The sequence below is a fragment of the Myripristis murdjan genome, chromosome 14 (genome assembly GCF_902150065.1).
Source record: "Myripristis murdjan chromosome 14, fMyrMur1.1, whole genome shotgun sequence".
NCBI lineage: Eukaryota > Metazoa > Chordata > Actinopteri > Holocentriformes > Holocentridae > Myripristis > Myripristis murdjan.
Window position 1 is genome coordinate 4,053,671 of NC_043993.1, and position 27,061 is coordinate 4,080,731.

The window sequence follows — 27,061 nt, forward strand, 5'->3', positions numbered from 1 at the left end:
TTTGGCTTCATGGTCATAACTTTTATTGAACAGATTTGGAAATCAACTTTTCAAATCCCGTGAGTGAAGTGAGTGAAAAAAGGCTCATAGATTCTATTTTTATTATTTATTGTCATCTTCAATTTGTCGTCCGTTTCCGTTTGGCATTCAGGTGAACTGGGATGTGGATGTGGGGGGGGCGGAGGAGAGGGCGGGGCACTGTGACATCACATCCTCTGGACGGGATTGATGCCCAGAATGTCGAAGCCTTTGGCCATGATGGCCGCTGTGGCCTCGCACAGCAGCATCCTCCACATGTTGACCTTTACCACTTCACCTAGGGACACAGAGAGAGGGAGAGAGAGGGAGAAGAGAGAGAGAGAGAGAGAGAGAGAGAGAGAGAGAGAGAGAGGAGAAGAGAGAGAAGGGAAATGAGATGGAAAGAGATGACAGCAAATCACAAAAGGTCAGAGGGCAAACTTAATGACGCCAGCATGACACGGCGGCGGCGTCCAGCAAAAACATCTGTGTCCGAACCAAACAGCCGTGACCCGTCCGGCTCGTTGTGGAAAATTGCTACATGGAGGAGAAATCCAATAGAGATCACGCCGGTAATGAGCAGGAGGAGGTAAATTAAACAGACAGGTCATTAGAAGGCCGTTGAACATCGACTGAAATTGACAGACAGCAAAATTAGTCTGTAATTTACACAAATAAGCGGACGTGTCACAGTGTTACAGGACAGTGACAGAGCGGCTCTCATGGCAAGTAAAACTAATGAGAGAGGAGCAGAGAGTTCTCAGAGAGGACTCAGAGAGTTCTCAGACAGGACTCAGCTCAGATCATTTAAAATGAAAATACTTCAACTTTGGAGATGATCCTGTAGAACTTTTCTTTTGAGGTACTTGCAGTACAAACAAGCATTGCTGGCATTCAAAGGTATGCAATTAAGAACTAACTAGATTTTCTCTCTCTCTCTCTCTCTCTCTCTCTCTCTGTCTCTCTCTGTCTCTCTCTGTCTCTCTGTCTCTCTGTCTCTCTCTGTCTCTGTCTCTCTCTCTCTCAATAAAACCTTTTCCAAGAAATCTATCATAATAATAATAGATAGACAGATAGATAGATAGATAGATAGATAGATACACAGACAGACAGACAGACAGATAGATAAAACCCTAATAAAAATTAAGTAACATCCAAATTACACTATTAATGCAGTCATGAAACAGTAAAGAGAAAAGTATGTAAAAAATATAATTACATTACAGCGGTCCCTCGCTATAACGCGGTTCACCTTTCGCGGCCTTGCAGTTTCACAGATTTTTTTTAGTGCAATTTTGCATGCTTTTTTTTTTTTTTTTTTTTTTAACAGCGCATTGTGTTCTGCGTCCTGATTGGCTAAGGGAGAGCCCGCGCATTGTGTTCTGCGTCCTGATTGGCTAAGGGACTGTAGACCATTGTCAATCAATCTCCTCCGTGCCGTGTCTCCTGTACAGTACAGAATGCGTTCATTCTATAATACTGGACTTATTTTTCTACGAAGGTTTGAACTTTGAGAGTTTAAACAAGAGAGAACAGTGAGAAAATGTTAATGCCTGTCTGAGAAAAGTGTATAAAGTGTGTAGTGAGGGGTTTTACAGCCTTAAAACATCTAGAATAATTGTAAAAAAATAAAGCTGACTACTTTGAGGATTTCGCCTATTGCGGGTTATTTTTAGAACGTAACTCCCGCGATAAAGGAGGGACCACTGTATATAGTTAGCAATATTGAAAAGGAAATCAACAGCCAGTCATCCCCAAAAGTGTTCTGAATGAGATTTGAAGGCATGGAGTGAAATGGGGAAAAGCCTCCTGACTTCAGGTCCTGAATGAGGCCAGAAGAACCTGGATGAAGGTCCATCCTGCACATGAGTGCATTCCAGGGATTCACACTTTTCAAAACGTGACGTGGAAAACCACCAAAATGAGTTAAGAGGAGCGTGCGCCTGGAGGCCGCTGACTCAGTGCACACGAGGCAGAGCCAGAGCTCTTTGTTATGGATGTCAAGATGGAAAAAGAAGACACAAAATACTGGACAGTTAATCCGCAAGTCCATAAAAAAAAAACTGAGCTTTAATGCAAAGGCATAATCCCAAAGAATAAACCCCTGCTGGTGAGCTGGTTCAGCCTCTGAAGCAATCCCAAAAACACATTAAACATAAAACAGCTTCACTCACTGGGGAGAGGAGGCAAAATGGAAACCTGTACAATAAAATAACCAACCGGCCTGAGCGCTAATCACTTCTATATGAAACAATTCAAACAGCGAATCAACTCGAAATAAAATACAAAATGACGCAAAGGACTGTCAGATCCTAATTTGGAGACACAATAAATCCTGGGTAGCAGAAAATCAGATGTCGCTGTGATTTACATAAGACAGAGACACAGATGTTTTTTTGTGTATGAATGTCCCAAATACAATAAAAGATAAATGTAAATAAATGCCACCATATTTATCTGCTTTCTCCCCAGAACAGAAATTACTAGTTCCGGAGATGAGGATGAATCTTTGCTGCTCAGTTTGTTCTCTGCATGCCAGATGGCCAGAGAAATCAGCTGCACTGAAAAAAGGACATATCACAGTATTGTGCCTCATTATGATACGTTGCCGTGTTGATGAATATGTGCACGTGTTTGACTGATGCCATGTCATTTAACACTGCCGCTATTTTTCAATATCTGCTTTGGCAAAAGATGGAAATTGATGCAGGGGGCGTGGCACTGCGACGAGCGGCTTGTGGCTTTGAATCTGGTTCATCTTGTTCCCCTTTGTCTGTTCAGTCATGGTGGCTAGATCCCTGCTCATGTTAACTCTCCAGCTCTTCTTCTGCTGCGTGTTGCAAACAAAGCAGGAACGCAAAACCCTTCACTTGGGCTGGGCGATATGGAAAAAAAAACATCAAATATCATGATATCTTTGACCAAATACCTCAATATCGATATTGTCTGTTGGTGCTTTCATAAGATGTCCACACAGGAGATATTTCTAAACAATCATTCATAATGTGGATATGACCAAGCAGGTAGAGGCAAATAATTAAACAGCTAGAACAGTTTAGAAAATTGCATTTATTTACTGTTATGCAGCCTCTCAAACCAAGAAAAGACACCTATGCCGGACTGTGATATTACAATATCGGAAATCTCAGATGATATTCACTCAACAATAACACCTGACCTGACCTATAGTTATATAGTGAGCTATGTGCAATAGCTTGTATTATTTTGCACAGCCTGAATCGCTATTTATATTTATTTATTTATTTTATATTTATATTTATTTTATACTTATTTGATTTGATTCTATTTATTGTCTTTTTATTCTCCCCTGCACCGAAAGTACTGAGCCCTAATGCATTGTTGCATTATTATACTGTATATGATTGTGCAATGACAATAAAGATTTATCTATCTATCTATCTATCTATCTATCTATCTATCTATGATATCTAGTTCCATATCACAATACATCGCCCAGCCCTACGCATCACTTCCTGTAGAGCAGGAAAGAGCTAGCAGACACCACGTGTTTAAAAGAGCAAATCTAAGTTTTGATGGACTGGTTGAATTAACAGTCCACCAGATTTTTTTTTTTGATGGAAATGAGGGATATATTTCACTCTAAGTCTCCTGTTGGATTACTTGGTTTACTCTGCATCGCTGATTTATGAGGCACTTGTATGATCGAGCTGAAATGGGGATGTCTTTATCTGCAGAATGTGCAGTTTCAGAGCATCTCTGAATGGAGCTGATAGCTGCCAGGAGGAGCTTATCGTCGGGACGGTGCAGATACTTAGAAAGCTCAAACAAGGATGTAATAGGCTGGCTATCAACTGTTGGGTGGAAGGAGACCTACAGTGACGACTCTCACATTGCAAAGGGCCATTGTACTGCCAAAAAATGCATGTAATGTTGCTTAAAGCTTTAAGGTGCTGTATTAATCAGCAACCCATGATATTTTTATAAGATAAGATCTTGTCATTGTACACACGCCTACACAACAAAATACAACTGCAGGCGCATTTGGTATAACTCCATTCTAAAAACACACACACAAACAACACGAGCACACAAACAACACGAGGGCCGAGAGCCGCTGCACCCGTGCCCGCGGCCATCTTCAAATCATTACTGTGATGCTAAGTGGCCTTAGAGCAAGACCTGGCGGTGGAAAAGAGCGAGTGGGAGGCCGTACCTGTCTGCCTGTCCTTCTCCACGCAGTAGCAGCTGTCGTAGAACTCGGTGAAGGTGGTGGCCAGCTCGTACAGGTAGTCGCACAGCGTGTGGAGCAGCAGGTCGTCCAGGATCTTCTGCAGGATCTCGGGGAAGCGCAGGATGCACTTCCCCAGCTTCCACTCCTTCTCGTGGTCCAGCAGCACCTCCGTCGTCTCTGCCGCTTTCCTCAGCGTCGCGTCATCGATGTTGGCCAGGCGTGCGATGGACCTTTGGGGAGTCAAAGCCACCATTGATAACAGATTACATATTCTATCACTGCATTATTACAATTTAATGCCTAACCTTAGATAATTACCCGGAATATTTCAGATAGTAGTTTCATATTGTTGCCTAATACTGAACAGTACAATATTGCCCCTTTTCCACCAAAAAAAACCTGGTGCTAGTTCGGCGCTGGTGCTAGAGCCAGTGCTTAACTGGTGCCAACAAAGAACCGGTTTGCTTTTCCATCGGCCAAGAGCCTAGCGGAGGCAAGTCAGAGCCACATCATTACGTCATCGTAAAACGTGATCACGTGGGTGTGCGAGACGCTCGCTTGGAATCACAACAACAAACATGGACGACCCACCACAGCGCTGCAAATACTGCTTGTGTCTTTACAAGCCTACATTGCGACCCAGAGTCGAAAAACGCAGTTATTGCCGGCTACCCGTTGTATTCGTGGTCGGAACGAACGGTGAGTATGTTTAGCTTTACGTTTATAGCGATCGCTGCTCCCGTTTGAGTCTGTAAGTCCGCCCACCAATGACGCGGTGGGCCGCATCATCGGTTCTTTCTCTGGCTCCTGTTTAGCCCCTGCTCAGAGTCGGTGCTTGCCTAGCACCAGTTTGGAACCAGTTTGGCACCAGTTTGGCCCCTGCTTGGGCGGTGGAAAACCAAAAAACTGGTGCTAAGTCAGGCACCGGCTCCGAACCAGCCCTGGTGGAAAAGGGGTATATGATAGCACAGTTTGTACTAACAGGTACTGATATTAATGTAAAAATATGCTGATATTAGTCAGGCCAACCAGCTTATTTCAACGTTATTTCAACAGGTAGTCACACTGAGATTAAGAACCTCAGCAAGAAAGCAGCATCAAGACCAAAAAATATCACACAAATAAAGAAATGTTCAAGGGATTAGTAATTGATCGACTGATCAACAGAGATTGAATTGAAAATTAATGAATTCTGATTGTGGTTTTTCCAAGAAAGACTTTGGGTTGGTGAAAGCTGATCAAAAAGTGGCTGGAATCGTGTTCTTCTTCAGTCATCAATTGGCTCGGCCCTTTTTGGTTTCAAACAAAGTTTTCTCTCCGTCTCTCCCTCTCAGCCACAGTCGGGCAGCTGCCACCAGCGAGTGCTCTATTGACTGAATGCAGGAACATCGAATCCTCTCAGGCGAGACTCCCCCCCTTCCCTTCCCTCGAAGAACAGATCAATCCAGGCTGGGCACTCTGCCACCCTGAGCCTACCACCTCCAGGGGAGCAGAAGACGAGGAAGGGGATCAGCGGAGCGTCCTGCAGCCCAGAGAAGTTCAGCCGATACAGGGGATAAGGAGCACTCAGAAATTGGGCCTTGCAGATTGCAGGTACCCCCACAGTCTAACCCCCTGCCTCTGAGCCCCTGCGAGGGCCTGCGAGGCTCATCTGATACGAGTAATGAAAGTATACAGGAGGGAGAGCCGAGTGCCTATCTCCACAGGCAGAGCAGAGACGAAGACAAGGGATGTTTGGAGCCACAGAGGGCCTGAAGAACTCAATTTAACTTTCCAGATACTTTTGGCGTTCCAAAGTGAGCAATCAAGCATCAAGCTCTCCTAAACGCAGGGACTTGGTAATCACTGGCGGATTCCCATTACAGTGCAGTGTCTGGCAGCTGAGACAGTGATGCTGACACTGGATCTGTCTGATCTGAATATCTAAAAATCCGATGCTACAAGGTTATGCCATGACAGCTATGAAAAACCATCAGGCATCGTGTTGCTGCACTTCACTTGGACAGCGCTGTGGTAGCTTCTGCACAGGTTTCATGATGCATTGCAGAGTGTGTGTTTGGGGGCAATTTACAAATGCAGTCCCGTATATGGTATCTCTACTTTTCAACATTTAACATTCAAACAGTTTGTTCCCAGTTTTCCATATTTTATTTTCAGTTTTTAATTATTTCACTTAGCTTCAACTTTTTTTCATGTCTGCTTTTTTCTGTATTTTGTTGCTTTTTACTCCTACATAAAGTGCCTTGCATTGCATTTTATTGTATGAATTGCGCTATATAAATAAAGTCTGATTGACTGATTGACCGACTGATTGATTGAAGTCATCTGGGGCTTTGTCGACTTTGTAAGTGAAAGAGCTCCATGTTTGAATTCTGGCACTAGCTTTTTTTCAGCCAGTTTAAGCGGGGCAGGGATTTAGTTCAAGACGTGGTTGATTGCTTTCAGCTATTACAGTGATGTGGAAAAAGGAATTTCAGCGAGACACAAGTGAAAAAACTTGTATTATGTATTATAAAGTTCAGTACTGCACCAGATGTCAAAGTACATCTTATTGTGATTGTTTTCACTTCCGTCAGATTTTACTTTATTTCACTCACCTCTTGCTATTTGCTCTATTCAACACGAATGTTTGTATTCACTTTTGCTTATGTGACTTTTTTGCCTTTTGGAATCTCAGCTTTGAAAATGAAGACAAAGCCCTCAGTGTTCTGTGGGTTTTTCATGCTGGAGCGATGCCTCACCGGATGCGGGTGAAAGCGTACAGCAGGTACGCCGCCGTGTTGCCCCGGTCGTCCAGCATCTTGTCAAAGGAGAAGACGTAGTCGTTGATGCGGTTGTGGGAGAGGTCAGCGTATTTGATGCAGCCGAACGCCACCGAGGTCTGGGCTTTAGTCAGCTCCTCCAGGGTCAGGACCTGCACAAGGGGAAGACAAAAAAAAAAAAAAAAAAAAAACACTTTACAATAATCCCTTTTTACAATCATTAATGTACGGCCAAGATCCCTGCAAAGCTCTGATGCTGCCATGCCAGAAAGCGAGCAGAGCAGCCATTGTACAACTTTATTTTGTTTGTTTCCTGGAAGCACTTCCTCAAATAAAGAACACTGTTGAAATACCTGCGTTTCCAGTATCTGAGACACGTCAAGAGCGCTTCAAGTCTCTTTTCCTAAATCCTCATCATTTTTCAGTGCCAATTAAAACATTTAAATAGCAATTTTCATACTCTGCAACTTTCACCAGCTTGTCGTTACCTTAGGGAGCACCTGACTCAATGCACCTCATAGTGAAAATAATTACTTGATTTTAAGCCAAATAAAGAATCTAATTTACTAACTTGGGGCTAAGATTTAATTGAGTTAACCGAGTCCTCCATCTGAACCTGCATGTGAACCGTGTTTCCTACCACAGGGAGTGGAGCAGCGAGGAGGGGATTATGGAGATTTTCTGATAGAGATTTGATTGGAAAAGAAAAGAGCCCAGCTGAGCACAACATAAAAGACCCGGGCAAAAGATGTCACATGGTGTGGCATACTGTTAGGACGGGACGGGACAGGACAGGATGTGAGGGAATGTGACACAGCATGATTTGATGGAACATGATGGGACAAGAGCAGACTGGACCTCATGGGACATGATGGGATGTGATGCAACATAATGTGAAGGGGCAGCATGGAACAGGGCAGGACATGATGGGACATGAAGTGACTGTACAGGATGTGGCACGACATGATGCGACGGGATGGGACGTGACTTGGGAAGGATCAACATTTTTGATTTTTCTTTTTCCCAAATAGTCACAAAATTATATATATATCAAAAAAAAAAAATCCAATAGTTCATAAAACTATAAACTTCTCTCAAAAAAAATCCCTTGCTTTGCCAGTTCCTGGTAGTACCACAAGAGTTTGTGTTCTTGCATGAGTTTGGCATGTTCAGTCCTGCTCAGTCGAACATTTGTACTTCTCTGTGAATACGAAATAGCATTTTTGTCCAAATTGCCCATCCTTAGACGTGATAGGACATGACAGCACATGGGACAGAACGGGATGGCAAGGGAGGGGAACTAACAGATACAATGGGACAAGATGGGACAGACCACAACAGAACAGAAGCTACTGGGACAGGAGATAACTGAGAAGGACATGAGATGACAGGACGTGACTTAGCTGACAATGTAACGGGACAGGATGAAACAGGACAACAACACAGACCAGAAGACAACAAACCAAGGCAGAGGAGGATTAACAAAAAATGGGACAAAACAGAGCAGAGCCATGTACAACACAACTCAAGAGGAAAAAACAAAGCCTCGCACAGCACAGCGGAGCATGAGGAGGTTCGAGAGGCCAGGGCCGGGGTTTCTTTTAATGAGGCGAGGTTAGCAGATGGTAGAGGTGGGCACTGACCCAGACTGGAGAGCGGAGTGCCAGCCCAGAGGAGCCTGGAGGGAAACCGACTTGGCACCAGTTTCCTAAAAGCTTCCTTACGCTGAAATCATCGCAGTTCACTTAGAAGTCACTGACAGTGTTTACACTGCATCAAGAGCTCCACAGAGAACTCAGTAATACTTACTGCTAGAATAAGTGCAATTTTCATGTTAGATACAAACACACACACCTAAAAGTGCATACACGTGAGTGCATGTTTGACTCATATACAGAAAATTAACAGAAAATTCACAATATTGCTGTGGAAACAAAACATTTGGCCTGGGCAGTATATCGATATCATGCTACCACAATAAAGTGATGCAATTTTCTCAACTTACTAGACTGTTGTAGTTGTAGCTGCCTCTTCCTGCTTGGTCATAATATCATAATATCATTAATGACAGTGAAAGCAGCGACAGTCATCCCTAACAAGCGCATCACAATATCAATATGAAGGTATCCAGGCAAAAATATTGTGATTTTGGATTTTATCCATATCGCCCGGCTCTACAAAAACTAGGTTGACTTAAAGCTTTGGGGGAAAAGAAAGCTACTAACAGTCTTGGGTGGAGAGAGAGGTCTGTAAACAGAGTTAAAAAACTGAATCCTCAGACTAGCTGGAACAGTCTGGATGGGGAGATGGATAATATTAAAGAACCACCACTAAGCTGCACCTTAACAAAGTCAGTGGAGCTGTGCGCTGACCAACTTTAGCAAAACTTTGTTGTATTGGACAGCTTCTAACATGTACATTTGTATATGTGAGGTGGGGCATTACTGAGATCACAACAAAACAAAACACATTTATCAAATCCTGAAGTTAAAAAAAAACAGAAACCAGAAGGTGTAATGGTGATAAAAGCTCAGACACCAGCAAGAGTTCCCAACACTTCCCAAGAGAGGGGCTAAGTACAAGCACACCCAAGACTAGCATGAGGACTTTTAGCTAATACTGCTTTACAACAAAATTTAATTCAAAACTTAAAATGTAAAACACATGAATAGTTACCATGACATCCACCCTAATTGGTGCAAACTGCCTTGGGTAGAATTTTCTTTTCTTTTGTGACCCAATTAAGGCCCACGCATCTTCCTGCATGCCCTGTTCAGGTAGATCTGCTTCAACCAATCAGCATGAAGCCCTTAAATGGATCAGGTGTGAAAGAGCAGAACTGAAACCAAAACCTGCAGGACAGGCGGTTCTTGAGGACTGGGTTGGGGAACACCGGTTTATGTGATGTTTGGTGTGTGAGCCTGTTGGTGGCGCTGTGGTGGGCCAATCAGTTTCAGGATACCGGACATCAATGTAAAAACACGTCATTCCCCAAAGGCTTAACAAATCTGACCCAGCAGTGTCTGAGATACTGAGGGTTGAAAATGCTGGACCTCAGTGTCGTAATCCATCATTCCCCAAGTTTCTTCCAAAACAGGAGGCAGAGGATCAGAAATCATGTGGGACGGATGGACGGAGGCCAATCCAGCGTCTCAGTCCTGATCTGCAGTAACTGGAGACGTAAAACTACGGATTTTATGTGGTCAAACAAAGATTGCGTCAAAATCTAGGTATATTAACCGGGTTATGTCTTCACCAATTATGGGCCTGCTCTGATTAACATAAATCAAAGTGAGACATTTACATATCATCTGCTGCAGTTGGGGTATTGCCTTAATCAGGTTAAGACTGGATTATTAGTTTGCATGTAAACGTCTCCGCTGCACCCTCCCTGCCGCTGAATCCAGAGCTTTGACGGCCTGTTCAGTTCTTAGGTGGCCCACTTTCCCTCAGAGACAGACGGATGGAACGCACTACGTGTCTGGATTGAAGGATCACTGGATGCATGAATATGGATTAAGACAGAAAACAGAAAAAGGCCCCCCAAAAAATGGAAATAGAAAACAGACCAAAAACATGAGCAAGCATCTGACAATTATAAAGTATCTGGGTATGTCTTTCTTACATGTGATCTGAATGTGCTTTTGGAGTCTTTTTTTGGTTTCATAACTCCGATTTCTTCCTTTTTTTTCCTTTTTGTTCATGTGTAGATGAATGTTTCCTTTGAGGACAAATGGCCGTGGGACTTTGCGGCGCTGACATACATATCAGACTCAGCCTTTGTCTTTCATAGCTAAGCACAGCCTGAAGCCAATTTTTTAGCTCTGCTTCTGTGTTCTTGCAGCCGTTCTTCTACGGCCTGCAGCGAGCCTCACCGGTACGTATGGTATTAATGTGAGAGCCAATCCTTGACAGGCTGCCTTGGTTCAAGATATTGACGCTGCAGTGATTTGCAACAAAAAGACACTGCTGGCCCACCTTCTGCTCTGCAAAACCGTGCGTCTTAGCCTCCTTGCATGTTCTGTCCTCCTGAAGCTCAGACTCACACAGAGGCGACATAATTATACTCTGACACCATATCGACTGATCTGATCGAACCCTGACACCAAGCTGTTTTTCCTCAGATACTACTTACCACCAAAAAAAAACTAAATTTCCTGTTCTGGCTATAAAAATACTTTGATTTAGGTGTAATTTGGCTCACAATCTGACCTTAGATGACACTACTAAAAGAAACAGAAATTATATCTTCAACAGAAGGCCATATGTCTCAGTTTGTCTATTGACTATTAGAAGCCTGAAGAACTTTATGAACACAGTATAAGAGGTGAGGTTCAGGAACGATAACAACTGCCCCGAGCCAAGATAAGACTCTTGTTTTACCAATAGTAATAATAGTCGTTTTGATATGATTGGTGTGTATTATCCGATAGAGAGATACTTATTTGTGCCTGAGGGGAAATTGTTTTGCAGTATAATCATAAAGGTATTTCATGACCACATCAAAGAGTCACCAATGGGCAATCAATACTCATACACGCATTCATACAACACCTCGCACAGGTTAGGAGAGTTACAGAAAAGAAACAAGAGAACCACAGCTAGGATGGAGGCACACTGCTACCCAGACCAGCTGCCCATCCTGCTTAATTAATTACACACACTGCTTATTGAAAAACTTAACAGCTTGCGGGACAAATGAAAATTTTGATCTGTTTTCAGTGTTTTCTGTTTTCTGTAGCTGAACAGCTACTTTTTTAAAACCCATTTTTCAGAGGCGTGCCAGTAAAATCTTTATATTTCCGAAGTGGACATGGAGACTTCTTACAAACTGATGAGACAGACACTGCAGTGAAAAACCAGAGAAGCCACTGAAAGTCAACAAAGTGGCCGGGAGAGTGAAGACAGAAGGTGCAAAATGTTCCTTGTTTTGTTCTTCCTCCAAATACTGAAAACTAAGGTCAGGGTGAGAGAGTGAAAAAAAGAGAGAGAAAGGAGAGAACAAAGGAAAAAAGAGCACGGGAGAAGGAGAATGAAAAGAGTGCATTCAGGGGAGACAGCGCAAAGCCGGTCGTCCTCTGAGCTGCTGCATATTTCAAACTATTCTTGACGCGATGTGAGGGATCCAGGTTACGGCTTGGAACTGTGCAGCAGGTTTCAGTAATGGATCACGCAGAGTGAGATGGTCATCATGCGACAAGGCGAACCAAGATCCTGATGAGAAGCGGATATAATGAGCCGCTCGTTGGGCGTTATCTCGCTTATTACATGTCTACTGATCAGGTGTTAACAAGCTCAGGCTCTGCGAGGCTGCTGCCCCGCTGGCTTAGTGCATGCTGGGGTATTGCATGCAGTGGGAAAATAGGATTGGTACATTCTGGCCTGAGGGTAGCGCTAGCGGAAAGGTAAGCATGTCGCCAAAATTAACATGGTTCATCCTCTGGGAAGCATGAGTATGAGCGTGTATTAACCAAATTTCACAGCAATCCACCCAGCAGAGTTAAAGATATGTTTTAAATAGATGGGATATGGACGAATTAACAAACTGACTGACTTGCTGGCCAGCAGTGCAGAAATTTGACAAACACTGATCTAAAAGTGTTTCATTATCAGCTAAATCCATTTGCAAGATTCTGCAAAAACGGCATTCCAGCAAGAGTCAACGGGCAACAAATTTTGCTATGAGATTTCACCAGTTTATATGAGGAGAAATCAAATATGGACAAGACCTCTAGTCCTGCAGTGTTACAACCAGCTGTGAGACAGGTTTCAATGACCAATCGGAGTGAAAAAGGTATTATGTGAAAAAAAATATAAGGTGCCCCTGTTGCTTAGTGAACTAGAGCCCTTTGTCATTCTCTTCCCTCATCTAAATTATTTCTTGTCTGAAAAAAGCACAAATATTCAATTTTCCCATTTCAATCTTTTCAATAAGAACCCAGTATTCATTCGCTACCAGAACTCAACTTTATTTTTTTAAAACTCACTGCCCGTCAGGACTGAAAAGAGAGGAAAAAGAGAAATAAATGGCCTGAATGTGCAACAACACAATGACACCATGCCTGCTGTAACTGTTTGTCATGCAAACAAATTACAGCAGGCAAAGGAACTGCGGATCACATTTGGGCAGCAGGATGAACTAACTCCCACTCAGATGTCTAATAAATGCACCACTGAGACTATTCCTGTGCGTGCGTTCTCTTTGTTAAAGTCCAGCTTGTGTCGGAATCAGGAATTATAGAGGGCTTGGGACAAAAATGCCCTTTCCAAGTTCATAAAAGGCCCGTGAAATAAAAAACGAGGGGGCAAAAAATGTCCCTTATAATTAGAAGCACCATTTTTTTTTGTAGTTCCCCTGTTCATAGGTTTCATTAAGCTGTCCAATTTTCATGTGAGGGAAACTAGAGCTCGCTGTGGGAGCGGGTGACCAGACAAGTCTTTCCAACAAGCTCTGGACAAGAAATACAAAGCCTTTTCTATAAAATCAGAAAACAACTGAATATGCAGCCTGACAAAGTAGAAAATCTTGCAACCATGCAGCACAAACCACTGTGTCAACAAAAAACTCAGCTACCGATATCTTACAAAAACCTAAGCAGTGAGGAGGGGAAGGTGAAGTGGATGGGCACAGGCAGCAGAAAAAAAGCAGCATCTTCTGTAAGGCTGCTGCCTAGTTTCAAGCGGTAGGAAAGAAGGTAAAGCAATTTTTAGTGGCTCAATTGCTTTACTTGGTGGGATTCCCAGTTGAGATTTTACCAGTCAGACTGGAAATTCAAACTGATGCTCTTACAGTCACAAAACTGCTTTTCTGATGCTGCAGGCTACTGCTGCCATCTGCTTGCTTCAGCAGCATCCCCAGTGTATTCTGTCCCCTAACTTTTTTCTGTTGGTCTGTTTCAGGTTCTTGGACAGGAATATGTCGCATGTCTGGTCTTGCCCTCGCTCTGTTTCCATCCTTCTCTGTGTTCCTGCTGCAATCCTGTTTCATTACTTTCATTTATTCATGTCTCCATTCTTATTTCAGTGTTTCTGCCCTACGACAGCACAAACTACTTATGTCTTCAAGGTCCAAATCCAAACGGTCCAATAAGGAATTTTCCTCTCAAACAGCCACTTGACTCTGTTTTTGGAGGTCTACACTGACACCTAGTGCCTGGGTGTATTAGGTCTTCTATATTCACCCATTGTGTTGTGCTGAGTCACATGACCTAAACATGGCAGCCTCCAGGAATAAAATATACTAGATATACTTCAATAAAACATACCACCCAACAATGTATGTCATCATCCTATATGAGTGATTATTATATAGAAGAAATGCTCATTTTTATATGTATGAATGTTATTTAATCATCTCTGACAGGTGCTTAGGGTTAGGGTTTTGGTTTCATACCACCAAAAAAAGGTATCCATAAATGCTATGAAACTTTACAAACTCATTTCTCTCTCATTCAGCGCAGAGCTTGTTACTTGCCTTTGCCCAAAGGAGAGGAACAGTCTCCTCTTTCAGTTTGCCTGACAGTTTCATTACTTTCTAACCTTGTCTCTGTCCTTTTCTTTCAGTTTGTCCATGGATCTCTTCAGCCCCTCGTCCAGCAGGTCCATCAGTCGCACCGTGTCTCCTGAACGTGTCTTGAACTTCTTCCTGCCCAGGGGAAAGCAAAGGGCAAAATGGTTAAAACACACTGAACATTTAGCTCCATATTTGAACTAGTCCAATCTTAAAAACCATTTAAATAGCTGAAATGTGTTTCCAACAGCAGTAACTTTGCTGACACAAAACTGCACACGCTCTTGTATGCAAGCAAGGAAATACCATGCAAAGAATGGAGAAATGACTGTTTTGGATCATTTAAAGCACAACTGTCACATTAAAAAAAACACAGTTTTGGGTGCCCCACAGGCAGAGTGTGTACCACATATCGAGGCTAAGCCCTTATCGTAGCAACCCTGGTTTCAATTCCAGCTGCATGCCATTCCCTCTCTTTCCCTCGCTTTTTCTGTCGTTTTCCAATATCACTATGGAATAAACCAGGAAGGCCAAAAAAATATAATAATCTAAAAAAAAAAAAAAGAGTTTTCAGGAAAAAAGCACAGTTCATCATATCTAGTAAAGTAGTAATACGACTTGGCCCACGTCTTGCCATCACATCTCTGGTTAAATTTGTCTTATTCTGTTTTGATTGGATTTCATTAGTTAATTGGCTGGATTTAATTAGAGCTGATAATTGCCCATTCAGCATCCATTCACTCCTGGGCGGCCTGGAGGGGGCTTCCCCTCCTCTGTGGGGGGCTTGTTCTGCTTTCGATAAACTGTGGGTTTATAAAGCCCTTTGACTGATTAGGGGCTTTAAATGCACTTGAACCTGATCTTTTAGAACTAATACAAAAGGCCGTTAGACATTAAGTCCCTCATACATAATGATTCTGTTGCGGGATGATGCTAAAAAAAAAAAAAAAAAAAAAAAAAAAGAGAAAATGTGTTGAGTCAACCTTTTCTAAATTATAACACTAAAGGTTAGGCAAAAAGAGTAACAGAGTGTAGATTTTCATCTGTGACGGGGAGATATAATTAATGCTTATGCTGCTGTTGCATATGTAGATATAATTAAAGCTTATTCTAGTGTTGCGCTCATTATAAGTCATGGAACCATGTAAACCAGTGATTTTGAAGAGTAAGATTTTTGGGTGATCCGACTTCAGCAGGAACTGAGGCTGGGGTTTCTGTCCAGAATAATTATCATGATCCCAAACTATTAGATAGTTTTGCATGAAGAGACCTTGAGGCACTTGGCACTGGACGGCACTATTTTGCACAGTGCAGCAAATTCGTTAAGAATGACACAGTACGTGGGTCCCCTTACACAGCTGGGATGCAAACCAACTACTTTTAACAACATTTTTTGCCTGCTCACTCGCAGACACAACCGCTACCCTCATGGCTGCGCAAGCTCTTATTGTCTGGATGAGCGATTAAGAAAGCAGCATGATAAATTTCTAATGGAGTTTCAAGTATCGCAGCCATAGCAGGGCCAATTTACGCCCCCTTAGGTTACTGTGGGGCGTTTAATTCCACTTAGTTATGCCCTCTCCAAACTGTAATATCACCACCCGCCTGTTCCGCGCTCTCCTCCTCTGGACGAGTGATTATGAAAAAACAACAACATGACAGATAGGTGCTCCAGATATAATTTGCAGCACTATCAGCCACACAGTAACCAGCACTTAAAATGAGTGAAGATAAATAACAGGCAGCGAAAGACGAATGTGTTTTTAAACCACTGTAAGCACAAATGTATTGACTGAGACAGCAAAACAGGGATTAAAGGGAAAAATTTGAGTGCAAAAACCATCCAGATCATGAAAACGTATTCATGGTGTTGCACACCTGGTGTCCCTTTCAAGGACAAAAAAACACTGACACATGGTATTACATTTCTGGTTTGTTCGGGAAAAAAAACAGAACAAGTGGGCGGTTAGCATGATCAATGATGGCCACCATAGCTGAGCAAGCTAATTTGGTCCTCCCTGAGAGACATTTTATTTATTTTTTTAACACATACATATCTACGCTGTGTTGTTTTATGGCTCATCTTCTACATACACTTCTGATCAAAATCTTAAGACCCGTTGAGAAATTGCAAGAATTTACATTTTGCACTGTTGGATCTTAAGAAGGTTCTAAGTAGAGCTTCAAATTGCAAAAAGAAGAAATGGGAGTGAGACAAAAAAAAAAAAAAAAAGAGTAAGCAATGTATTGCAAACAACCAATAAACTGAAATAGGCTGTTCATCAGCTAATCAAAAGTTTAAGACCGCTGCCTTTAAAAGCCCAAAACTTGGCAAAAATGTGGATTCAGTGTCATTTTCTGTCAGGTATCCACACTGTCATGACCTCCTGATGGCAAAGGCAAAAAAGCTTTCTTGGTAATCACCTCAAAAATTCGTTTCGGCATGTTTAATGCTAGTGTTTCCAGGTGATCAGGAGTGTATATGTAATTATGTGCTATAATTTGTTGTGTACTCCTGGCTGCACACCAAGTTTCCTATCTGGGACAGTAAGGAAAACTGAGCTGAAGTGAAGAAACAAAGAAAAGAAACTTCAAGTCCAGCAACAGGAAAATCCAAGTCCCGCCCCAACTGTTTGATTGACAGGTGAGCATGTGCAGTGCAGAAACCCAACAGCAGTAATCGATTGGCACCAAGATGTCACCCAGCAACCACAAAGCAAAGGAAAGAGATGCTTTCAGACTACCACTGCAAAAATATATGAAATCGGGAAGCTGAGGAAAATAAAAAATGTCTATATAAATATTTGAATAAAATGAAATGAATTTGGGAACAGTAACCAGGCAGCCGTCATCGTTTCAGTGCAGAAGACTCCACTTTCCAAATATGAAACACTAAATACAGATGTCCTGGGCTGATATCAAAGACTGGTGGTGGGCTCCAATCCAGGCATTTCTGACGGATCGGGATTGGCCACAAAACACCCAATCAAATTCCAATCAATATCATTTCTCTGCCCAGTTGACATCAACCGTAGAAAGACGTAGTGCCACGAAACCTCACTTTCCATGACGTGCACCTGTAAACAACGTGATGAGGACACAAAGACGCTGTTGAACTATCCGTGTGGAATTGTTTCACATTGCAAAGTGAAGGCAGCTCAGCGGCTATGTGCGGGGTTTTTTAACAAAAACATCCCAGAGTCTCACACAACACAGCAAAGTGCTTACTTTAAAACTTATTTATGATTATGATTATGTGCACAATAAAGAGAACTGAAGGAAAGAGCAAAGGTGGAGACTATTTTTCTTAAAGCAGAGTAGCTGCTTAATAAGACGCTGCTTGTCACTGCACTTGGTTTTACTCTAATCTATCTCTAACGTATCAGTTGATACTAAATACTGGATGATTTTGTTTGGGACTGGGGAGAAAAAAGTTCTTTGGGATATTCTGAATTGCAATGCTTAAGCCTGTATTCCCAGGAAAGTTGTTTATGGATAAATACATAATGATAGCTATACTAATTCTCGCCTAGGTTACACCAAAGTGCTTCAACCTCCCGTTATCAGGTTCATACCAGACTGGGGAACAGTTTTAGCATCATTTAGAGCTGAGAAAGTTGCAGTGAGATATGTCCCACGGTTTCCATGCAGAGGGCTAACGATGCCAACAGGCCATTTTTGGTAAGTAAACTTCAAAGTGCCGTGTTTTTGCTTGATGATTCCCTCTCCCGTCTCCAGGCGTTTAAGCGGCTGCCGTCCTGCCCGCGCAGCTCTGCTCTTCCTTGGATGTGTGATTACCAAGAAGACATGACAGAGCTGTAATGGTGTTCCAGGTACTGCGACCTCCTTGGGGGGACGATGTACGCCTCTTTAATCCTCCGCCAAAGCGCGCAACGCCATTTCATCTGACTCCACAAAAGCATGCCCCCATTTCCCATCACGCTGTGCTGCCCTCTGCTTATGCTGGCAAATGATTATGAAGACAACATGTTGGATATATTTATAATAAACGTTTCGAGCCATCGCCTACTCCCGGTCTCCCTGGAAACATTAACACCCACCCCCCCAATGTCCATTTGTTAACGTTACAGGCTGGGAGCACTGCAGCAAAGGCAATAGCAGCGATGCACAACTAGCTGATGATGGTGATGATGATGATGATGATGATGTTGATGATGTTGATGCAGGCTGAACTGAGGCCAAGTCAATAATCTGACACATAAAGTCTCTAACAGTGTTAACAGGAGTGAGCTAATTCAAACAGGAGAAGTGGGAGTGAAGGAGGCATCAGTCAGCGTCATACATACAGTGGTGGAAAAACGTTTTCGGACACCCCATGCATTTGTGAAATATTGCATTAACAAATCACTCTTAGGTCTTCAAGTGCAATTTCTTTTAGTACAGTCACAGCCAAAATACTAAACAAATCCTAAAAAAAAAGCCATTAAAAACTTCAAATTGATTGGTTCCATAAAAATACATAAGAAATTTTGAGTGTGGGTCATTTTGGTACCAGTGATGAAGGTCGTTCTTTTTATTAAAAGACACAATTTTTGTTGCCAAGCTTCATGTCTATATAAAGCCAGCACATTTGAAAGTTCTTCAGACACAAAAATGGCTAAAACACGCCTGAAGATAAAGATTCAACTGTCAACTATTTAGTTTTCTTCGTTTTTTGTAAACAATAAAGAAAAAAAATATAATTTGTATTTGTTTGTATCTGTCTAATGCAGCCACAACTTTTGAAACACAAAAAAGATTTTTCCACAAATATTTCATGATAATATTTGAGATTGTGTAAAATTTTAAGGGTGTCCGAAAACTTTTTTCCACCAATGTATCTGTGCTGCCGACAACGTAATGAAACCCAACCGACTAAAGGCAAGGAAATAATAAATATGTGATTTTAGTGGCTGCTATGTCCCAAAATTCATGGGTCAGTTTTGCTCTGGCCTGCAATGATGTGATGTGTGATGAACATTTTTTTTTTTTTTTTAGCATGATGTGAAATCACAGCGAACACACGGTGCTTCTGATCAGTAATGACCTTCCAAAGCCTTTCTGTCGCTGTGCTGCACGACCTTTACTGACACTGGCAAAAGCCCCATTTATGGTTTTGTGGTGAATCGCTGGTTTATGTTCAGATTAAAAACAGAGAACTTGAATTCAGAGTCCGTTTGATGTTTTTAAGCCAAACTGTGATGCAAACCGAACCGAGAAGAAGTCATCTTCACTGTTATCCATCTTTGTTTTTTTTTTCTTATTTTTTTGCCTCTAAAGTATTGAGTACTAAAATATTTTTGTATTCTAGAGAAATTATGCTGGAAGTTCATAGACGCCTTGTGTTAAGCTGATTGCACCCTCTGTATGTGCCACTATTAAGAAAAAAAAATAAAAATATTGTTTATTTTCATGTTTTAATTGAGTACTGTTTGGCTATGTTTCAGTTTACTACATCTTTATTTTTTATATTTCACAACAAATTTGATCAAAAGTCAACTGTGAAAATGGCGCTTGAGGCTTGGCAATTTTTTGGCCTGTTGGTGGCGCTGTGGTGGACCAATCACTTTCAAATTGTGGATACTGGATATCAGTAAAAACCCAGCGTTCCCCAACCCAGCAGTGTCTGAGATACTGAGTGTGTAGCTCAGGGCCCTGTTGGCCTGGTGGTGGCGCTGTGGTGGGCCAATCAGCTTCATATTGAAAATGATTGCTCGTCTACAACCAAAGTGACCTGGCAGCCTGTTCTGTCTGTCTTTGCTGGGGCTCTGATGATGGTTTAGGATGATTTAGGATTTCTGTGATGGTGTTTTCCTTTAAATTTTATTTCTCTAGATAACATTTGATCCCTCGGAGATCAAAGGGTCAAGCTTGGCCGTAACACTGCGGCTCCGTAAATAAAGCAAGGCGCTAACGGTGCCAGGCCTCAGGCTTTCATCGCCGCTGTCACTTTCACGGCTCCACATCAAAATAAATGCACTCATGTTTGGTCGCTATTTAGTTTGGGGAATTCTACCACTGTAGTGCTAATGCAGGCCACAAGAGATACGAGATGTGTGTGTGTGTGTGTGTGTGTGTGCACTCTGCTTTCCTCTGCCTGCTGAAACACCTCTGAAAGATTGATGTCTAAGTGATGGTTGGCAGGTACTGCTTCACAAATAGAGAGAGTATGTGTATGTCTGTGTGTGCTGCTTGTTGACAGAGTGAGAGTATGTGTGTGTGTGTGTGTGTGTGAATTTCTAAAAACATTGTGAAACTCACTTGTCCTCCCCCAGCACCACTCCAAAGCCGGCGTGTTCCACCCGTGTCACCTGGGGGTCGTACCAGCCAATCATCTGAGCCGCGGCAAACACCACCTGGAAGTGTGTGCCCTGAAAATACACACACACACACACAGACACACACACACACACACACACACACACACACACACACACAAATAAATTCAATGGCGTGTCTTAAATGTCATGTCAGGTTTTCCTGACAACAGAAAAGCACCTCTGTCTCTGCAGCCCTGCTAGAATAAAACTGCACACTGAAGATATGTTGTCAAAAAAAAACATAATACAACATTTAAAGGGTCAACAGTTTATGAACAAATGGAGAATCTACAATTCTGAATGTTTCATACACATGTGAGTGACTGTGACTGGTCTTCATGTTGCTCTGTCCTGTGTGTCAGCTGTCCTGGTCTCAGTTTCTATTATATCACCTCTTCTTCAAGGAGGTTCACACTCAGGGCTGCAACTAGGGATTATTTTAATTGGTAATTAAATTGTTAATTAATTATTAATCCATTGATTTTTTTTTAAACCAAAATGATGAAAGATTTTGTCAATGAAGAGTCAAATAATGACAAAGTCACACAGGAAGTTGGCAGATGTCCAAAGTGATCAAATTCCTTCCTTAGTCTGACCAGCAGGCATAAGAATAATAATAATAATAATAACTTTACTTGATGAATGACAAACTGATATACTATAACTGATCAAGTATTCAACTACAGTGGTCCCTCGATAATCGCGGGAGTTACGTTCTAAAAATAACCCGCAATAGGCGAAATCCGCAAAGTAGTCCGCTTTATTTGTTACAATTATTCTAGATGTTTTAAGGCTGTAAAAGCCCTCACTACACACTTTATACACTTTTCTCAGACAGGCATTAACATTTTCTCACTTTTCTCTCTTGTTTAAACACTCTCAAAGTTCAAACCTTCGTAGAAAAATAAAAAGATGAAAAAAAAAAAGCATGCAAAATTGCACTAAAAAAAATCGCGAAAGGTGAACCGCGTTATAGCGAGGGACCACTGTAATCTTTTCAGCACTACTGAAGCTTGTTCATTGTGCTTGGTGATTCAGACTGATGGCAGCCAACATCTTATGTTTGGTTGGTTTATATTAGGCTGTTTACAGTGGATCTCTTTCCTTTTATCCAGCTGTCTGTTCATTCATCTCCCAAACCATCAACTCTGATGATGATGCTGATGTGTCTTTATATCAACCCACATATTATTTTACTGCATTTCTCAAACTTTTCAGCTTGCAACTTGTGTAACAAGCACAATAGGATTATTTTTAGTTAGCCTTCCCGATTCAGTGGACATTATAAACTAGCAGAAGGAGTTTGGACACTGGAAATACTCCTAACCTCACGCGGTCTGAACTTTGAGAGGTGCTGCTGTGCACCGCTGTCTGGAATGTCACTGTCTCTTTTGCTTCCTCTTCACAGCTTCACAGTTTCACAGTTTCTGTTTACAGTGCAGCATTCAGGGAGCGCTGCTGTTTAGTTTTATCACAGCGAATCAGCCAGCTCCCGTTAAAACACACACAGCCAGGCTCATCTGCATAGTTACACGGGTCGACTGTGGTTGTTGCTGCCTGTTTCAAGCACGGCTCGGCGCCGCTAGCCGTCACTCTCGCTAAAATTCGTGCTGAGTGTGAACTTGACTGGATTAAGCGCTGAAATGAAGAGCGGCGACTGGATTGAACTCTAATTTGAACGGGGCCTCGGAGAACCTGAGGCTTTCCCTCTTGAAGAAAAGTCCAACACGCCCCTCCACACAGATCAGGACTTAAAAGTCAAAAAGTTAAAAGAGGACTGAAGCTGTTCTGAAGCCAAAGGGAGGCTGTACTTTTTTTTTTTTTTATTAGCTGTTGAATTTTCATATGCAGTTAGCTATCTTTGAGATTTTATCTACTGCCTGTATTTCCTCCAATCCCTCACCTGCCAGTGATGCATATTCTGTCGGCTCTCCTGATCCTCTATATGTTCCCTCCATTAATCCCACCTCCTCTCACTCCTGCACTCCGTCAATAATCAACTTGTATAAATCCTCCCTCCCTCTGTTCTCCAACCTGTCCGCTGTCGGTGACGTAGATGATGACGTCTGCTTTCTCATCGAAGATGCGCTGTCGCAAAGCGGCGAGGTCCGAGGTGTCGTAGGTGTAGCCGCCGTCCGACTTGACGATGGTCAGCGGGATGGACTGACCCGGGGCGAAGACGATCTTACGACCCTCGTCCAGCTCCACCAGACCTGCAGGAGGAGAGAGGGAAGGAGACGGAGAGAGGGAGAGAGAGAGGACAGGAATCATTAGTGAAAAGTGGAGATCGCAAATGAGGAAAGCGGCGAATGACACAAGATGATACAGGCAGACTGAAAAGGTTGATGAGATGGATGATGAAAGAGGAGGAAGGCGAGAAAGGTAGAGAGAGAGTGACAGAGAGATGAATGGCCACACGATGAATACAGAGGCTTAGACATGGATGGGATAACAGATGGTACAATATGTGAGCAGAGAAAGAGTATGAAAATGGAAGAATGACTAAAAATGGAGACTGACAAAATGGAGAGGAAGAGGAGAGGGAGAATGCAGAAGAAAAAAAAAACATGATTCCAATGAAAAAGGAGAAAGAGAAAAGCAGTGAGCGGAAAGAGAAGGAGATAAGACATTTATGAAATGATACTGCCCCCATGTGGCCATATAATGCAAACACAGACCTTTTTTTTTCTTTTTTTTTTTTCTTTTTTTTTTTAAATATCCAAGTGTCACAATCTGAGGATTTTGTCATGGTGACACTGAACAAAGCTCTGAATGACCTGACTGCATATTGACACAACAGGATGTCACACTCAGTGCAAACATGTGGAGTGGAAAGCAAACACCCGCAAAGCCTTTCAAAATGCCTAAAATCACAATCCATAAACTGGGGTTTTCCTTTTCTATTCATGTTTGCCCTCAAAATGAAAGTAAAACCATAAGTATCCTCATTTATGGCAACAAATTGTAAACATCACACTTTAGAATTGTGACTGCAACTGTGTTAGAGAATAGTTTGAACAATTTCCAAGTCATGCACAAAGTTAGCCTACCTCCACCTGAGATCAAGTAAAGTGACGTCCACTGTTCGGGAAAAACTAGAATACACAAAGCACCCTACACGCACTTAAAAAAAAAAAAAAAAAAAAATCAAGTACCAAATCGTGAGGGCTGTCCAGGCGCACTGCTGCTTTCCTCCTTTTTAGGAAAATCACACAAAATCAAGGAGCTGGTGACAGAACAGTGTGAGGAGGTTTGCCGCGACAAACGCTGAATGATCTAAATCTAACAAAAACAACTTTGCATTTTTGGAAGCTTGTTGCATCTCTACTCTTGTTGCATCTCAGGGATTTTCAAACATTTTCATGTTCGTAACCCTCAAGATGATTTTCACTGAGCCACATAATCCCATTTGAAGTTCCTGGGATCCTGATATGAAAAGATAGTTTAGATGTCAGACTTGAAAAGTGATACCTTCAAAGTGGTGAGATTAACCCTTTGATGCATGAATTATGAAAGCCTGAGTCCAGATTTTTTTTCATATGTGTTTTTACTCTTCTTAGGGCATGAACACTTTTGTGAGTCTCCATACTTCTTTGAGGATGCAGGACTGGTTTTCCCATGTCATGATACTAGTATTAATATGTTTTCAGCAACAAGAATTGACAGTTTCTGCATAAACCTCAATGGAGGGGAGCAGCAGAGAGCATTCTAACAGCTGATATGCAATTCCACCATAGAAACCATTGCATTTAGGAGAAAATGTCTTTAAACAGCTGTCCACTGTAGTGACCGCTATGCGCCAAAGGGTTAAAGCGTAACATTAGAATAATCACTCCTCCAACATTTTTGTATCATAATTTCTATCAAATGATAATGAAATTCAACTATTTCTCATTTTGCTGAAGACCCCTGGGGGTCCCCGGCCCCCCATGTGGGAACCATTGGTCCTCTACACTTTACCTTTCTCCTCAAATTCCTTCACCACGGCCGTCATCATGTCCTGGTAGAAGGACTCTCCTCTCTCGATGATCTGGATGTCCAGGCAGCTGTAAACTTTCTGAAACTCTGCAACACAAAAACACGACTTACTCCCAAAAAATCAAGAAAAATGTCAATGAGCTAAAATGACAATGAATCTAACTACTTTAGAAACCACATGTTTGCAGGTTCCAGTGCTACAAATTGGAATTCTTGAATGCTGCATGGAACCGAGTTTACGACAAAGCTGCTAACAAGCCCTCCTTCTGAAGAAACATGAAGAGTCTGAAGCTGAAGTTAGGACAACAGGAAATTCATCAGTATAAAAGGCCTTGAAATGGCCTCGCTCTTTGTGAGGAACTGACACCAGGACCTGACATTTGCAGTCGATGTTTTGGATCACTGAAACATTATTCAAACTCCATTGTAGCTGCTGGAAATATGGATGTGTTATAAAGCCTGAGAAGTGTTAACCCCCTGAACCCCAAACCCACCGGCGGGATAGAAAGACATTTTTTTTTTTAAATCGCCAAAATTCAGTCGTTTATCATAGCTGGAAGCTTTAAAAACCTATTTTTTCGTCGGAATTTGAATTTTCCGACTGAATGCAACATGTCCGACTTCCGTTTAGCGGTAGAAAAAAGGACGAAACTAAGCCTAAAAAAGTGATTTTTCATCCAAATCATTTTATTATACATGCTTCATTCAACAAATAGCCAAAAAATAGTCGTTTACTCAATCCAGATCATTCAAAAAACAGAAAATTCTGCGGTCTTCAGCGGATCTGAGACATCTTGATTGATTCAGGTGAGCCCAACAGTCGTGTGACAAAAATTCACTAAATTTCAGTGTGTAGGCAGCAGTAGTAACATGGAAGGGCACACAGCAGTAAAAACGCCTAAGTTTATACAGGTTGGAAAAATGTTAATATTTCAGGAAATAAATCATGTGAAGGCCTACTTTTTTTTCTTGGATCAGTGACACTTGTGGGCACCTGAAAAAATGTTCTGTACATTTATTCCAGTGTTTCTCGATTTTTGTAAAATAAATTATCAAAAAAAATCTGTTTGCCTTTTTTATTTTTTTAGTATTTATGGAACTATAACTCTTTCATACTGTGTTAAAGACATTTTTGGCTTCAGGTGATAGCCACAGCTGTGCTGTTTCCATAGAGGTGCAGCACTTGTAATTGCCAAAATGTGAGGGGAGCAGAAAACGCCCCAAAACTGCTTGGGGTTCAGAGGGTTAATGAGAAGAAGCCATGGTTTACTAAGTTGTAGCCAACTGTTCCCTAAATTTAATTAACACGTTTCCACATTTTAGTTAATTCATGACCATGAGATAAGCGTGCAGCACTGTGGGAATAAGAAAACTACACATATAATCAGTCAGTCTACCTTTCCTGGAAACGTCGCAGATGAGGTTCCAGGCCTTGATGAAGTCTGGCTCTTTGCTCTGCAGTTTGACAACACACTGGTACGCTCGCCGCTTAAAGTCCTCCTCCTCGTCAAAACGCTTCTTCGACTCCTGACGGGAGGGCGGAGTCGAGCAGACAGAGGAAGAGCGGAGACACGAGACAGATGGAAGTGGATCAGCGATGGTGGCAGAGAAATGAACAAAGTGGGCAGAGAGAGGAAGAGAGAAAACAGGCGCAAGAAGAGGCAAAAAGGCAGGATAGAAAGTGCTGTGCAAAGTGTAACTATGAGAAACTGGAATATTCCAGCATGCAGCTCCTCCTATGAATCCATTTATACAAACACGCACATCCTATATACACCTATATACGGTATTTTGTGTTTCATAGGAGAGGAGACGGCAAGCAACAAGTGAAACACACAAAAGAGAAAGACAGACGGAGCTGCCACTGACTTTGTAGAAGGCCTGCAGGTCACTGATGGGTGGGCACACGTCAAGGTAGTTTGGGAATTTGTCCTGCAAGTGAGCGATCAGCATCCCGAACTGGGTGCCCCAGTCCCCAACGTGATTCAACCTGGAAGAGCCAACAAAACACCAAAACAGTCAGAGATTAAAGTCAGTGGCATGATAGTAATTCATTCAGTCGTTCATTTGCCCACTCACAGATCATCAGATTTGACTTTTTTTTCCTCTACGTTGTTGTGTTGTTTCAATGCAAACAGAATAAACGTGATTAGCAAAGCATTTTTAAAAGCAACAATTTTCAGAAAGAAGTGGTGCATTATCTGAGAGAAATGCAGGGGTGCCAATATTTTTCACCCTGACTGTATCACGACAGGACTAA

At 42.1% G+C, this 27,061-nt stretch overlaps 1 protein-coding gene across 1 annotated transcript in view; it reads right to left on the reverse strand.

The window, feature by feature from the left end:
• Window positions 1-27,061, reverse strand: part of rars1 (arginyl-tRNA synthetase 1) — a 33,806-nt gene continuing 6,745 nt past the window's right edge. The window contains exons 7-15 of the mRNA XM_030068873.1: window positions 26,671-26,791; window positions 26,199-26,328; window positions 24,784-24,888; window positions 22,858-23,036; window positions 20,765-20,874; window positions 14,533-14,638; window positions 6,973-7,145; window positions 4,214-4,461; window positions 1-316 (exon numbers count right to left, since the gene is read on the reverse strand). Of these exons, the coding sequence (XP_029924733.1) occupies window positions 207-316; window positions 4,214-4,461; window positions 6,973-7,145; window positions 14,533-14,638; window positions 20,765-20,874; window positions 22,858-23,036; window positions 24,784-24,888; window positions 26,199-26,328; window positions 26,671-26,791 (1,282 nt within the window). The 3' untranslated portion in view covers window positions 1-206. The remainder of the gene's footprint in view (window positions 317-4,213; window positions 4,462-6,972; window positions 7,146-14,532; window positions 14,639-20,764; window positions 20,875-22,857; window positions 23,037-24,783; window positions 24,889-26,198; window positions 26,329-26,670; window positions 26,792-27,061) is intronic.